This window comes from Sciurus carolinensis, chromosome X (assembly GCF_902686445.1).
Source record: "Sciurus carolinensis chromosome X, mSciCar1.2, whole genome shotgun sequence".
Lineage (NCBI taxonomy): Eukaryota > Metazoa > Chordata > Mammalia > Rodentia > Sciuridae > Sciurus > Sciurus carolinensis.
The window spans coordinates 7489470-7501722 of NC_062232.1; the positions used below are offsets into that span (position 1 = coordinate 7489470).

At 36.9% G+C, this 12253-nt stretch overlaps 1 protein-coding gene across 1 annotated transcript in view; it reads right to left on the reverse strand.

The window, feature by feature from the left end:
* Arhgap6 (Rho GTPase activating protein 6) overlaps positions 1–12253 on the reverse strand; it is a 467990-nt gene that overhangs the window by 32745 nt on the left and 422992 nt on the right. The window contains exons 6-8 of the mRNA XM_047535497.1: positions 10114–10169; positions 7311–7461; positions 6147–6295 (exon numbers count right to left, since the gene is read on the reverse strand). Of these exons, the coding sequence (XP_047391453.1) occupies positions 6147–6295; positions 7311–7461; positions 10114–10169 (356 nt within the window). The remainder of the gene's footprint in view (positions 1–6146; positions 6296–7310; positions 7462–10113; positions 10170–12253) is intronic.

Here is a 12253-nt window from a genome sequence, read left to right on the forward strand (position 1 = left end):
TTTTAACCACAGCCAACTAATGGTATTTATGTTGTTTTCAATGTTCTGTTATTATTAAAAATGGTATAAAACAGTGTACTCACAAAGATGCTTTGTGAGATTGGCTGAGTACTATCTTAGGAGTAATTCCTACAAGCTGAATCAAAATAAGAAATAGGAGAAATTTTAAAGGCTTGGGATTTATTTTTACTTGTTTTTTTTTTTTTCACATGGGAGGGAGAGTTTGGGTAAGATTCTCTAGGTTGTGATTTCTCTGCCTCAGCATTTGTGACATGTGGGGCCAGAAAATTCTTTGCTGCAGGGTCTGCCCTGTATGGCAGGATGTTGACTGAACTTGGTCTACTAGATGCTACTAGTGCCCCTCCACCTACAGTTGTTTTGTCCCTCCTTTGGTCAGTGTGAATTTTACTTTCTCAATACCAGATGAGAATCTAGAACTGATGTTTCCTCTGGGAAGATGTACACAGTCTTTGAGAAGGACATGGGTGCCAGCATAGAATTCAGGAGTCTTAATGAACAGCTGAGATGAAAGTCCCTGAGTTCTGCCCTCTTCCTGTGGAGCATAGGGCTGCTGGCATATGGGTTGCTTTATTTTTAGAAGGTGAGGCCATTTTCAGGTAAATGATTTGCTGCCAAGGGAAATTATTCTGTGAGGTAGACACTAGGAATTTTAAATAAATCACTTCTTCTGCAGGACTTTCCTTTTTTTGTGGAAAGGATAAGAAATCATTCATTTATTAATTTGGGTTTTTTTTCTTTTATCATGTTGATACAAAGCTTGACAAGTTCTCATTTCTCTTCCTGGGAATTCATGGTTAAGGATAAAATCAAATATGTGTCATTTTCAAATTTTTCCATTTAGAACTCAGAGGCAAATATAGTGCTTCCCCTCCTCACTTTAAAGTAATATTAGGGTTTTCTCCATTTTTAACATTAACAAATGGAAGATTTTGTTTTCTTTTAAAAGAATGTTTGGTGCAAGGACAGTCCAGGGCTCTGTTTCCGATCTCTCCTTCTCTGGTTGCTATTCTGGGAATGCAATACAATCCATCTGTAAAATTGCACATAGATTCCAGCTGCAGACCAAGCTGCTGTGGTTTGTTACTGCTCTTTGGTTTTGCTTTGTTTTTCTGTTTTATTGTTATTTAAACTGGAAAGGGGATTTGCTCGCAGACATCTTTCACCCTTGCTCCCCATGTTTCAGCATATATTTAAATGTACATATATGGTATGTCTAGGTAATACATGCACTGGAGACCAGGACATTATTGCATTATTTAATTAGCCAGTCAATATAAGGAAAATTTTATCTTCACTAAATAAGCAACCTGGATCATTTCTAGGCCTCATATAAATAGCTCACTTTTATTAAAAGTCTAGTGTGTACAGACTCTGGGCTAGGGGCTTTGCACAGATCATTTCAACTCTTTCTCAGTATAAGCTTCCAAAGCAGCTGCTGTTGCTTTTATTTTATAGATGGTGTGGCCCCAGAGCTAGGAGTCAGTGCAGTAAAAAGGGAAGTTAATGGCCGCACTCCAGGTGGCCTCACACTGTCATGTGGATGCACCTCCTCCAGTTAGCTGTAGGCTTGGCAGACCTGTTGTGGCATGGGGTGATGGGAAAATGAGCTTTAAAACCGGGCTGGAGGAGGCAGAGGCAGGGCAGGCACTGATCCTGCCAAAGTTCCAAAGCCAATTTACCACTTCCTAGAGGCATTTACCTCCTCAAAGATCAGTCATCTTAGCCCTATATTGATTCTTTTTTGCCTTGTACATAAACCCTTTGAGAACTCCATGCCAACTACGGACTCTCTCACCACAGGATCCCATATTCACACCGCGTTTTCCATGCAATGCCAGGGGGTTCTTGGACTCTGAAAACCCAATGCTCTGGAGGTTTCAATCTTTTTTTCTACTCTATTCTTTCTAGAAGAAATGAAATGTTTCTCAGATTTGGGAATTTCTTTTTTCCCTAAGTGGCAGAGCAAATAGCAAACTAAGTAAAATGGAACAAAACAAAACAATACAAGAAAGCAAAACACCACGATTCAATAAAATATCACTATTATTACTTCAAAAAAACACTGATTGATTAGTCAGTAATTTTCCTCATGCCTTTCTTTTATATATCTTTCAGGTCCCACCAGCTAATGGTGCATTTGATTTCAAGCACCTACTAGAAAGGAAATGTTATGTTCACTTTATAGATGAGGAAGCTCAGACCTTCCCCCAGCTCCAACCCAGTTTTCCTTCCTCTTCCTCTGTTTCATCAAAACAAGGTCATGCAGCAAGGTGTTGACAGAGCCCCTGTGAGCCTTTGGGCTTCTTGACAATCTGATTTAGTTCTTTTCCATGTTGCAATTCGTAAAAACAGTGACACAAAAACTAGATAATATAAACTAAGAAATAGGTAAGAGAAGTTGAAAAATGCTTTGTTTCTTGACCTTATTTTATAATTAGATTTGCAGCCCATTCTGTGTTCTCTTCCTCTCATTCCAAACCAACTCAAAACTATTAAACATAGAACCTTTCTCTTTTTTCTCTATCCCCGCCCTTAACTTGCACTCAAGGAATTTATCTAATTCCTAACCCTATGCCATGATTATGTGGCCCATCTACCCAATCCCAAGGTGTTGACAGAGCACCTGTGGCCCATCTACTCAATCCCTATGCATCCTTTGATATGTTGCTTATATTCTGTGTCCTACATGGAGCCATTCCTAACTCTTCTGTCCCATGTTCATTCCTTCTCTGAATTTTGACTGTGACTTTGCACTGCATTCCCTCATTCTACCTTGTGTCTTCACCTCCTCCACCTCCTAGATGCCATAGCATCCTCAGAACAATCATTGGAAAATTCCTGAATGGCAATAACTGGTTTAGAGGAACTCAGGGCAGGTACTCAGGACTTACATGACTCAAATACCAAGATCATCCTTAAATGGAAACATTTATAAAAGTAATTGCTGTTTTCTGTATTGCTGTTGATAAAAAAGCTTCCTAAGTCACTCTCCCCCGTCTCACATCAATCTACAGCTTGAATTATATCACCTGTTACCCAAGCCTTCCGAAGATTCAGGACTTAATAGAATCAATCACCTAACCCAACCCCTCAGAGGAATGAAATACTCTATGAACATGGCCCAAATTCCTGTTGTCTTCTCAGTACTGACTCTGCTCTGTAGTCTTTATTTGAGACCAAGAAGGCTGCACAGGATGATTGCTTTCATGTAACTTCCAACCTCTTCAGGGAAGCAATAATGTTCTTATGTTTCCCCTACTGCTCTAATCATTGGTTATTAGTTCTTCATTTTGATGCAAGGTTTAGTCCAAGAGTGTCTGGAAACTTTCACAATCCCTTGCTTCCTTGTACAACTTTATTGTTACTAGGATACTTTTATATTCCTTAGAGTAAACTAGGTCTCTTAAACACTGTTCAGTGCCTGTGAAGAATTTATGTTGATGAGATAGAATCTTGCTATGTCGTGTACTTCTGGGCTCAAGCAATTCTCCTGCCTTAGCCTCCCAAATAGTGGGACTATAGGTGTGCACACTGTGTCTGGATCCTAGTTGGAATTTGCCTTCCCTGAGTTCAGATGATGAAGTCCAGGTTTAGGAAGGCAAATAGATTTGTTCAAGGACACATGGTCATTGGATTATAGAACCAGCAGATCTTTACAAACAGGGGTAACTGTGACTCCTCTCAACCCAAGTAGAGACTTGACAATGTTTTGTTTGACATATTTTTGGTTGTCACAACTTGCGGGGGTACTACTGCCATCTAATATGTAGCGGCCAGGGATGCTGCTAAATAAACTACAAGATACAGGGCAGCATCCACAACAAAATATACTTGGTCCCAAATATCAATCAGGCAGAAGCTAAAAAAAACCCTGAGATAGACCCGGTGTAGAATTTTATTTAATTTCTTCTAAATCCTATTTTACATTTATTTTCTCAGTAAGTTAGAATGGCTTGGGTTTGAAGCACAGCTGGATACTTACTAGTCATAAAATCAATCTGACCACTAGCCATTATGACAACTTTGTGTGAATTAGAAAAAGGAGGGCCTCTCTCAAGATATTTTACTATCATCTGCTAGGTTATGGTCCTAATAACTCTGCAAATCTACAGAGGCTGTTAGGTACATGACACCTCCTCAGAGTGGTGAAATGTACAAATGTGCCACTTGCATGACCCTAAGTGGGGTTCCCTGTGGGGTACTGGGTAAGTTACCTAACCCCTTTGGCCCTCAGTTTCCACCCTGAAACATGTAGACAATGATAGCTCTCTTGCCTGTTAGGAGAATTAATTTTTGTGTGTGTTTGTGTATATGTGTACATGTAAATATTATATATGTATATATAATATATATACATATTATATGTAATATATACATATGTACATATATGTGTATATACATGTGTATATGTATATATACATATATATGTGTGTGTGTGTGTATATATATATATATATATATATATTTATTTATCAAGCCAGCACATGAGAAGAGAGACATAAATTGTAGCTGGTGTTACAACATGATAAGTTTCATTTATCAAAGAATGTTTTCTTTTGGCATAGGCAATGGAGACTTGTTCAGTTGGAATGAAAAAATGTCTGAAAATTATCCTAAAAACACAATATTATAGAAAGTTTGATTGGACTTTTCACTTTCCTCAATGCATTCTTAACCATCTGAAACACAACCTTCTCCTTCTCACATACCACACAGGGAATGTCACAGAGGCAACTGGTGTACCTTCTGACATGGGGCTCTGTCTTACCTAGTTATCAGGCAGATGACTCTACAGTTTCTGTTAAATCTTCAGTCAATAAAGGCTGACACCCAGACAGGTAATATAACTATGTAACAATTATGAGAATTATAGTATATCCATTAAAGAGCTATGTATGCTGAAATGAGGTGTCAGGGTCATATTTTGAAACCTGAAGCTAGTAGGGGTTTCACTAATTATAACTCCCATAGAGATAAATGGCTAACTCAGGAAAGTTCCATTCTCACACTCATGGGAAGGAGAAATGCAGAATTGCTTTTCTAGATTAGAGTGAAAAAAATGCATACGACCATCTACTTTGGGAACTAAATTGGACAAGCCCAGAACTGAATTCAAAATATAGCTGAGCTCTGTTTAACAGTAATTTAAATAAGTTTCTGTGATTAAGTAAATTTGGAGGGGCTGTGGTCCCTTCTTGTTAATTAACAGTGCATGTTAGTTAGCATATTAAAGGGTTTAAGCCCTCCTGGGAAATCTGATGGCAGGGAGATGTTTTCCTGCATGGGATCAAAGGGGAAAGTTCTATTTTTGTGAACGTGATGATTAAACAGAGTGACTGCTAGTAGGCCATTTAAAATAGAAGCCAACACTTCCTTTGTCTAAGGATGAAACCAAAAAAATTCCTTGAAAAACATCTTGAAGCCTGAGTTTGACCAAACCTGAGGAGTGATTAAGTTCAACCAGAACATGCCTAAAGGTTCTATGGGACTATGCTAAACCTGCCTCTGTCAGTTGACGCCATGTGGCATTGAGATGCAAGAGCAAAAATTAAACCTTCCACTTCCCTCTATGTCTGGTTTGGAAGCAAGACAGTCCCTCCATTGCATTCGGCAAATCCCTATGGGGTAGGGAGTTTTAAGCAGACAAAAGATTCCTCTAAGTAAAGATACTGAACTTCTTGCTCCTAGTGCAAATGAGACCTCCAGAGACAAACTGAGAGAATAAGAAGGGGATGTCTTATGTGGGCTCCAAATTAAAGAAGCAGATCAAACCAGTTACCAGGATGGTAGCCTCCTCCCACCCTCACTGCTCCGCTTTTACATGATTGCAATCACCTCTATAGCACATTGTTTGTCTTCTCACGAACAGAAATTCAGGGTTTTGAGTAAAGAATCATCATGGAAAATGAAAGTCTCATTTGGAAGCATCCTTGAAGTATACAAGGAGGCTAATGTGCTTTTAGGAACTGCCCTCCAGAGAAGACTTTGTATTGGTCTCTTTCTTAATAGGTCAGAGATGGGGAGGTGTCATTTTCTCCAACTGGTGGCCATATTGATGGCTTGCCCTTTTAAAAACCAGGAAAAAGGAAGAGTCACAGCATCTATGGCAGTGAAGGGGTCCATACCTCTTGCCCATCTTTGCTGACATTGTCATCAGCATGCCTGGCCACGATGGAGAGGAACTGTAGGAGGCGGTGGAGGGTGTCGCAGTTGCAGGGAGGTAGAAGGTAGATGAGGAGCTGCAAGGTGCCCAGTTGTTCCTCTGGTTCCAACACTATGAAAGGCAAACAGAATTACTCTCAGTAAGAACAAGGGAAACTCACATGGTTCAGGTCAGAGAAGGAGGAATCACCTCTCTTCAACTGACTTAATAAAGAAGTTACCAAGGAAAGTCACAATTTATGCCTTCACCTTTCTCCCATTACTCTAGCAATTTAGTCACAAGGCGCTATGACAGAAAGAACAATTAGACCTGGGGAAATAGAACATCTAGAGACTTCATGGGAAAGGTGGCTCCATTCCCCTTACTTTTAACTTCTTCCTTTCTTTGGAATTACTCATCCTGATTTAATGGATTTAAGTCCATTGTTGGTAAATATTTACTAAGAATGGCCTAGAATTGGTGGATGTTCTGAAATTTGAACTTGTAACGGATTTGAGGTCTTTTTCTGTTGAGAAATACCCAAGGGACAGATTTTTTGTTGGTAGCACCTGAGACGTGTCACAAAGACACGTTTTGTTTTGCTGTTGTGATACCATTTGAATCAAAGCATTGGAGGAAGATTTCTATGCAGGATGACATAGCTGTGTCCTATCTCTCTTCCACCTGGACCTCCATGGAGTCTGTATCTACAGTCCAGAAGCAAGTACATTGAAAGCTATGCCATCTTACTTCACCTGAAATGTTTTGTGCCCCCTTTGGTCCTTTTGGGTTCTTTGACTCCTCTTTTCTTATACAGAATTATCAACTCATTTTTAGGCACAGATTTGATGTGATCTCTCACTGGTACACCAAAGAATTAATTTATAGCACGTTTTTACTGTCCTGGGGGTCATTTGAGAGCATACCAAATTCTTCTTGACTATTTCCACTTGTTTTATTATAACTTCTTCTTGCTAATTCTCCCTAGGGTGAATCTCAGGAAATTCCCTAAATACCACATTCATTAGAGACTGATAAATAAGGACTAAAACACTTATTGGAAAGCACATTCATAAGTTTTCATGAGTGAGTTGGACATCCAATTATTCCAGGGATACTTTCCCACAAATATGGCTGTATTACGTACAGAGAGTGTTGATGAAAGCTGTGTACAGCTCCCTAGTAAGAAGGGGATCTGGCATGTCCCTTAAGAACTCCTTCAACAAGGCTGCTACATCATGGACACTGTGCTCCTCTTCCAGAGAGACATCAATCCCACGGTCGAATTCCTCACGTAACTGGAAAAACAATGGTTCAAGAGGCATTCACATAACATATCTCAGTGTTCAGAGTTCACCAAAAGAATTGCTTTGATGCATAACATCTGGTATTAAGTCCGCACAGACCCCAAGAAGGAAAAGGAAACAATATACCACTTTGATCCTCAGAGTCTACCCAACCTATGAATATATATGTATTTATATCCATGACTACATATAAATATACATACACATAATACACATATCCATGACTACATATACATGTTTAAATGTCTTCTTAAATAAAACCATGCATTTCCAGTTAATGATGTAAGCAGAGGGGCTCAGTCACCACAACCAGAGTGTGGGGAGCAAGGGGTAAGGGATAGAAGAGAATTTGGGTCAACTGTAAATATGGGAGGGAGAAATCAATGTATTACACAGTAATTATGCATGTTACTAATCCTGTTATGTTGGAATTTTTATATTTTATTGAGGTACTCAACAAGAAAATAAGAAGACCACTCTTCAAATAACGGAACTAAAAACCCTGATAAGATATTTGTGATTAAGGCTTAAAACATGACAATATCTAAATAAAAGCTATCCTAGATTTGTCGAAGTAGCCTTATGAGCAGAAGGATTTCCCGCCTTAATAATTATATTAAGTCTATTAACACTTACAGCAGCAGGAAAACCCAACAGTAAAAAGAGTAATAATTCCACATCATACTTTCATCTTTGACTAACTCGATTTCTTTTTATGCATGGTTCTTCATTGTAGAAATAATTATGCCAGTCCATGAATTTACCCTATGTAGTAAGCTCTGATGAGAATTCATTTGTTCTATCATTCATTCATACAGTCATTCAACAAACATTTACTGCATTTTTCCTGTGTGCCAGGCTATATTATAGACCCTCCAAGTACACTGGTATGTAAAAAGACAAATTCCTACCCTTCTCTATCTCTCAGACTAGTAGAAACAAGGTGAGAAACAGATAAACCCACAAATAATTAGCTCTTCTTTTTTGACTAGTGTTCTGAAGCAAAGGTTTAGTGCTAAGGAGTGACATAATAAAGTAGAATGGGGAATGAGTTAGAGCATATTTCATACTTGGAATATAGTTCTAAGGGACCACTAATTATATTTATTGGGTAATCTTTAAAACTTCATGGAAAGAGTTTCCATTAAGTGACTGATGAATAATTTCTGGCACTCTCTATTTGTCTACCTGATGTGAGTACACATCACTGCCCTGAATTGCTCATTGATTCCAGACAACTCACTATCAGTGAGTGTCAGGCAGGTAGACTGGAGAGGGCTTCTATCAGCACCACTCCAACAGTGTTTATTGAGGCACATGTTTCTTTTCTGAGCACAAGCATGCAGAAAGAATGAACTGCTCAAAGAGCTTGGCCTATAAAGTAAGAGTGACTGATTAAATTGTGTGATCTTGAATTTATTTTCTAAATTTCTCTAAGCCTCAAAAGAAAGGGGTGAGGAGGATTACTTTCATAGCTGGTGGGTAGATTCATTGAGATGATATTTGTGAAAATATTCTACAATTCCACACAGGTGAGAGGCCTAAGAAATGTTGCAATGCTATCTTCTTTCTTGCAAGTCCTCTTATAAAATGCCAAATGTTGCTTAGTAATATCTTGTGTGACCATTAAGAATAAAAAGCCACCTACCAATTAGAGAGTGTCCTACTTTTGAAAGAGATTTTTATCTTGACAAAAAATAAGGGGCATTTATTTCAATTACTTTTGATAATATAAACAAATATCATTTCATCAGTTTCATCCAACTAAAATTTGTTTTTATTTGGCTTGTATTTTGAGTTGGTGAGTTCCTTATTTCCTTCTGTTGGAACGAACAGAGGGAAAATAATCATTTTAATTTTGTTTCACCAACAAATGAACTCTTTTTTCAAAGGATTCAAAGGATGGTTTGCCTTTTATGAAGCCATCATGAACACAAAGACCTGTCTGATCATAGGAACTTATTCTTGACAGTCTAATATCAAATTACTATTGCAAGAATGTTCTATAATACTGAGAGAAATCAAGGACTATGGTCTTATGATAATGGAATTGGGGATCAATTGTTTCATGGAAGCTTAAGAATTATTTTGGGGGCTGGGTTTGTGGCTCAGTGGTAGAGTACTTGCCTTGCATGTATGAGGCACTGAGCTCATTTCTCAGCACCATATAAAAATAAATATATAAAATAAAGGAAAAGATAAAAGAAAAAATTTAAAAAAAATATTTTTGAAATAATAAAGGCATAAACATAGTATCTTATGTGAGAATATTAATGACATTTTCATATAACATTTTAGTAAAAACAGGTATAATTATTTTATATTTATTGCCACTGAATAGGTACTCTCTGAATCTCCTGCTTTCACAGTTTCAGTAAGATGTTCATCAAATGGTTTTCTTTGACTGAACATGGCATGGACATGTCCAGACATTTTCTTTCAATTGCTTGATCCTGATTCTATAACAACTTTTCTGAGCTTCTGAGTTGTTACATTTTATCTCCTGGAACTAAATTATACTATAATCAGTTGGAGGGTAGAGAAAATATGTTCAGAGGGGAATTTGCATAAATTGAACTGGAACCTGGTAATTCAATTAAAAGTTAAATGGAATGGACAATATAATCTTGACCTTTTACTTACTTGTCTCACTCTCTTTTTTGAGCTTCCAACTCGGAATATCCCCACTGTCTGGAGGCCTGTGAATAAGCAAACAAAATCAGTAATCTTGTTTTATGTCTTGAGACTCTGGAGGAAATCATAGAAGAAATACAACAGAATGCCATTCCAGTGCTGTACCATGGAGAGCAACAATGACTTCACAGCATGTAGAAACTCTTCCTAATCCCATACTACTTGTATTCTCTAGATGCCAAAGGTTAGCCCTTTCAGCATCAGATTTATTCTGTGTAAAGGCTTTTGATGAAAAATTTCTACATAATATTGTATATTTCTAAACTTCTCCATAGGAAATAATATTGTAACATTTCTTCATTATTCAGAATAATTACCTAAATGTGAATTTTACATGGATTTTAGTTTTCATCATCACGTTGAACATAGAAGTTTCTTGTTTGTCTAATTATTAAAATGTACCTCTTGGGGCTGGGGAGATAGCTCAGTCAGTAGAGTGCTTGCCTTGCAAGCACAAGGCCCTGGGTTCGATCCCCAGCACCCAAAAAAAAAAAAAAAATGTACCTCTTAAGGAAATCCACAAAATGCAGAAAATATAAATAGTACTTTAAAGATACCTGATACAGAAATAATCACTTAAAATTTTGGTTCATTTTTATCTAGCCTTTTATATCTGTATCTATCTATATAAACATAAATTTATATATATGTATATATAAATATATAATTATGTAAATTTGCATCTATGTATAATTACATCTATATATAAATATATAAATTTATATATATATATAACTACATATATTTACATATATACACATATATATAAATTTATCTACAGAGAGAATGCCACCACCTAACCACAAATATTCATGTCATTAAACATTCCCTTGTAAATGTCATATAAAATGAATGCAAAATATTTTGTTATATGAATGGACCATGATTAGTCCAAATTTCCCCCAAATGGTGTATATGTCTCCCCAAAATACGCAGACTTGCTTTATAATGATAAATGGTCCTACTCAGAACAAGTCCGTTCACATATCTTTGGTCACATTTCTGATTGCCTTATGATCATGTCCTATATGTGGAACTATAGGGTCATTGCATCAAAAAAATGACCCTAACTACTACATCAGTAGTGTTCTAAAAAATTAGCTTAAAAAAAAAAAAAAACAGTAATATCACTACAATGTAGTAAAAATTTCAACAATAGTTCTTTAATAGTATTAAATTTCCAGTAAACATCCATATAAGATTCACAAAGTGTGACATGGTCATTGTACCTCTTAGCCTCTTAATTCGTATCTTACCCCTCCTTCTGTTACCCCCCAACACATATAATAATGAGTTTGATGAACAGATAGTATTGATTTCCAAATGTTTTTATCCCTCCATCATCTGTATTTGGACACTATGTGGTAACATTTATATGTTCCTCTATCCCCTTTATTTCCTATAGATAGTTAAGGGCAGATTTTTCTGTGGTTCACGTGTAATTTGGGAGTAAGAATACATTACAAGAGGCATTGTGCTCTTCCTTCAGGGGGCGTAGAATGTCCAAAAGGCTCTCCTTGTTCTTTTGTGAGTCATTAATCATTGCCACTGATGGGCATCATCTATATTTATTGTTTCATTGGTGGCACATTCTTTCTTCATTTGGGGATAATCAGTTATGATAATGATGTCAGAGTGAGTTTGGTACTGGCCATTCAAAGCCATGTGAAGACAGATGATCTGAGAGTAAAGCCAGAAAACAGAGACCACTCACGTCATCATTCAAATCCTGGATTCAGCTGAACCTAGATCTGATTCCCAGTTTATTAATAGGGACTGTTAGTATTTCCAGGAGGAGGGCATTTTGCTTAATATAGTTTTACCTGGCTTCCTTTTTCCTGTCACTGGAATAATCTGACTTGTATAATATATAATTAATTTGGAAAGAATTACAATCTTCATAACATCATTTCTTTCCACACAGAAACAAAATAAACCTCAATCTGTTTGAAGTCATGTTTTATATCTCTTGGTAGAGTTTTGCAATTTTATTCATGAAAGATTTTTACATATCATTACGGAAATTCTGGGTATATATTTTATATTAATATGAATGATTTTATTATTGTAGTTCATAATTGATTATTTA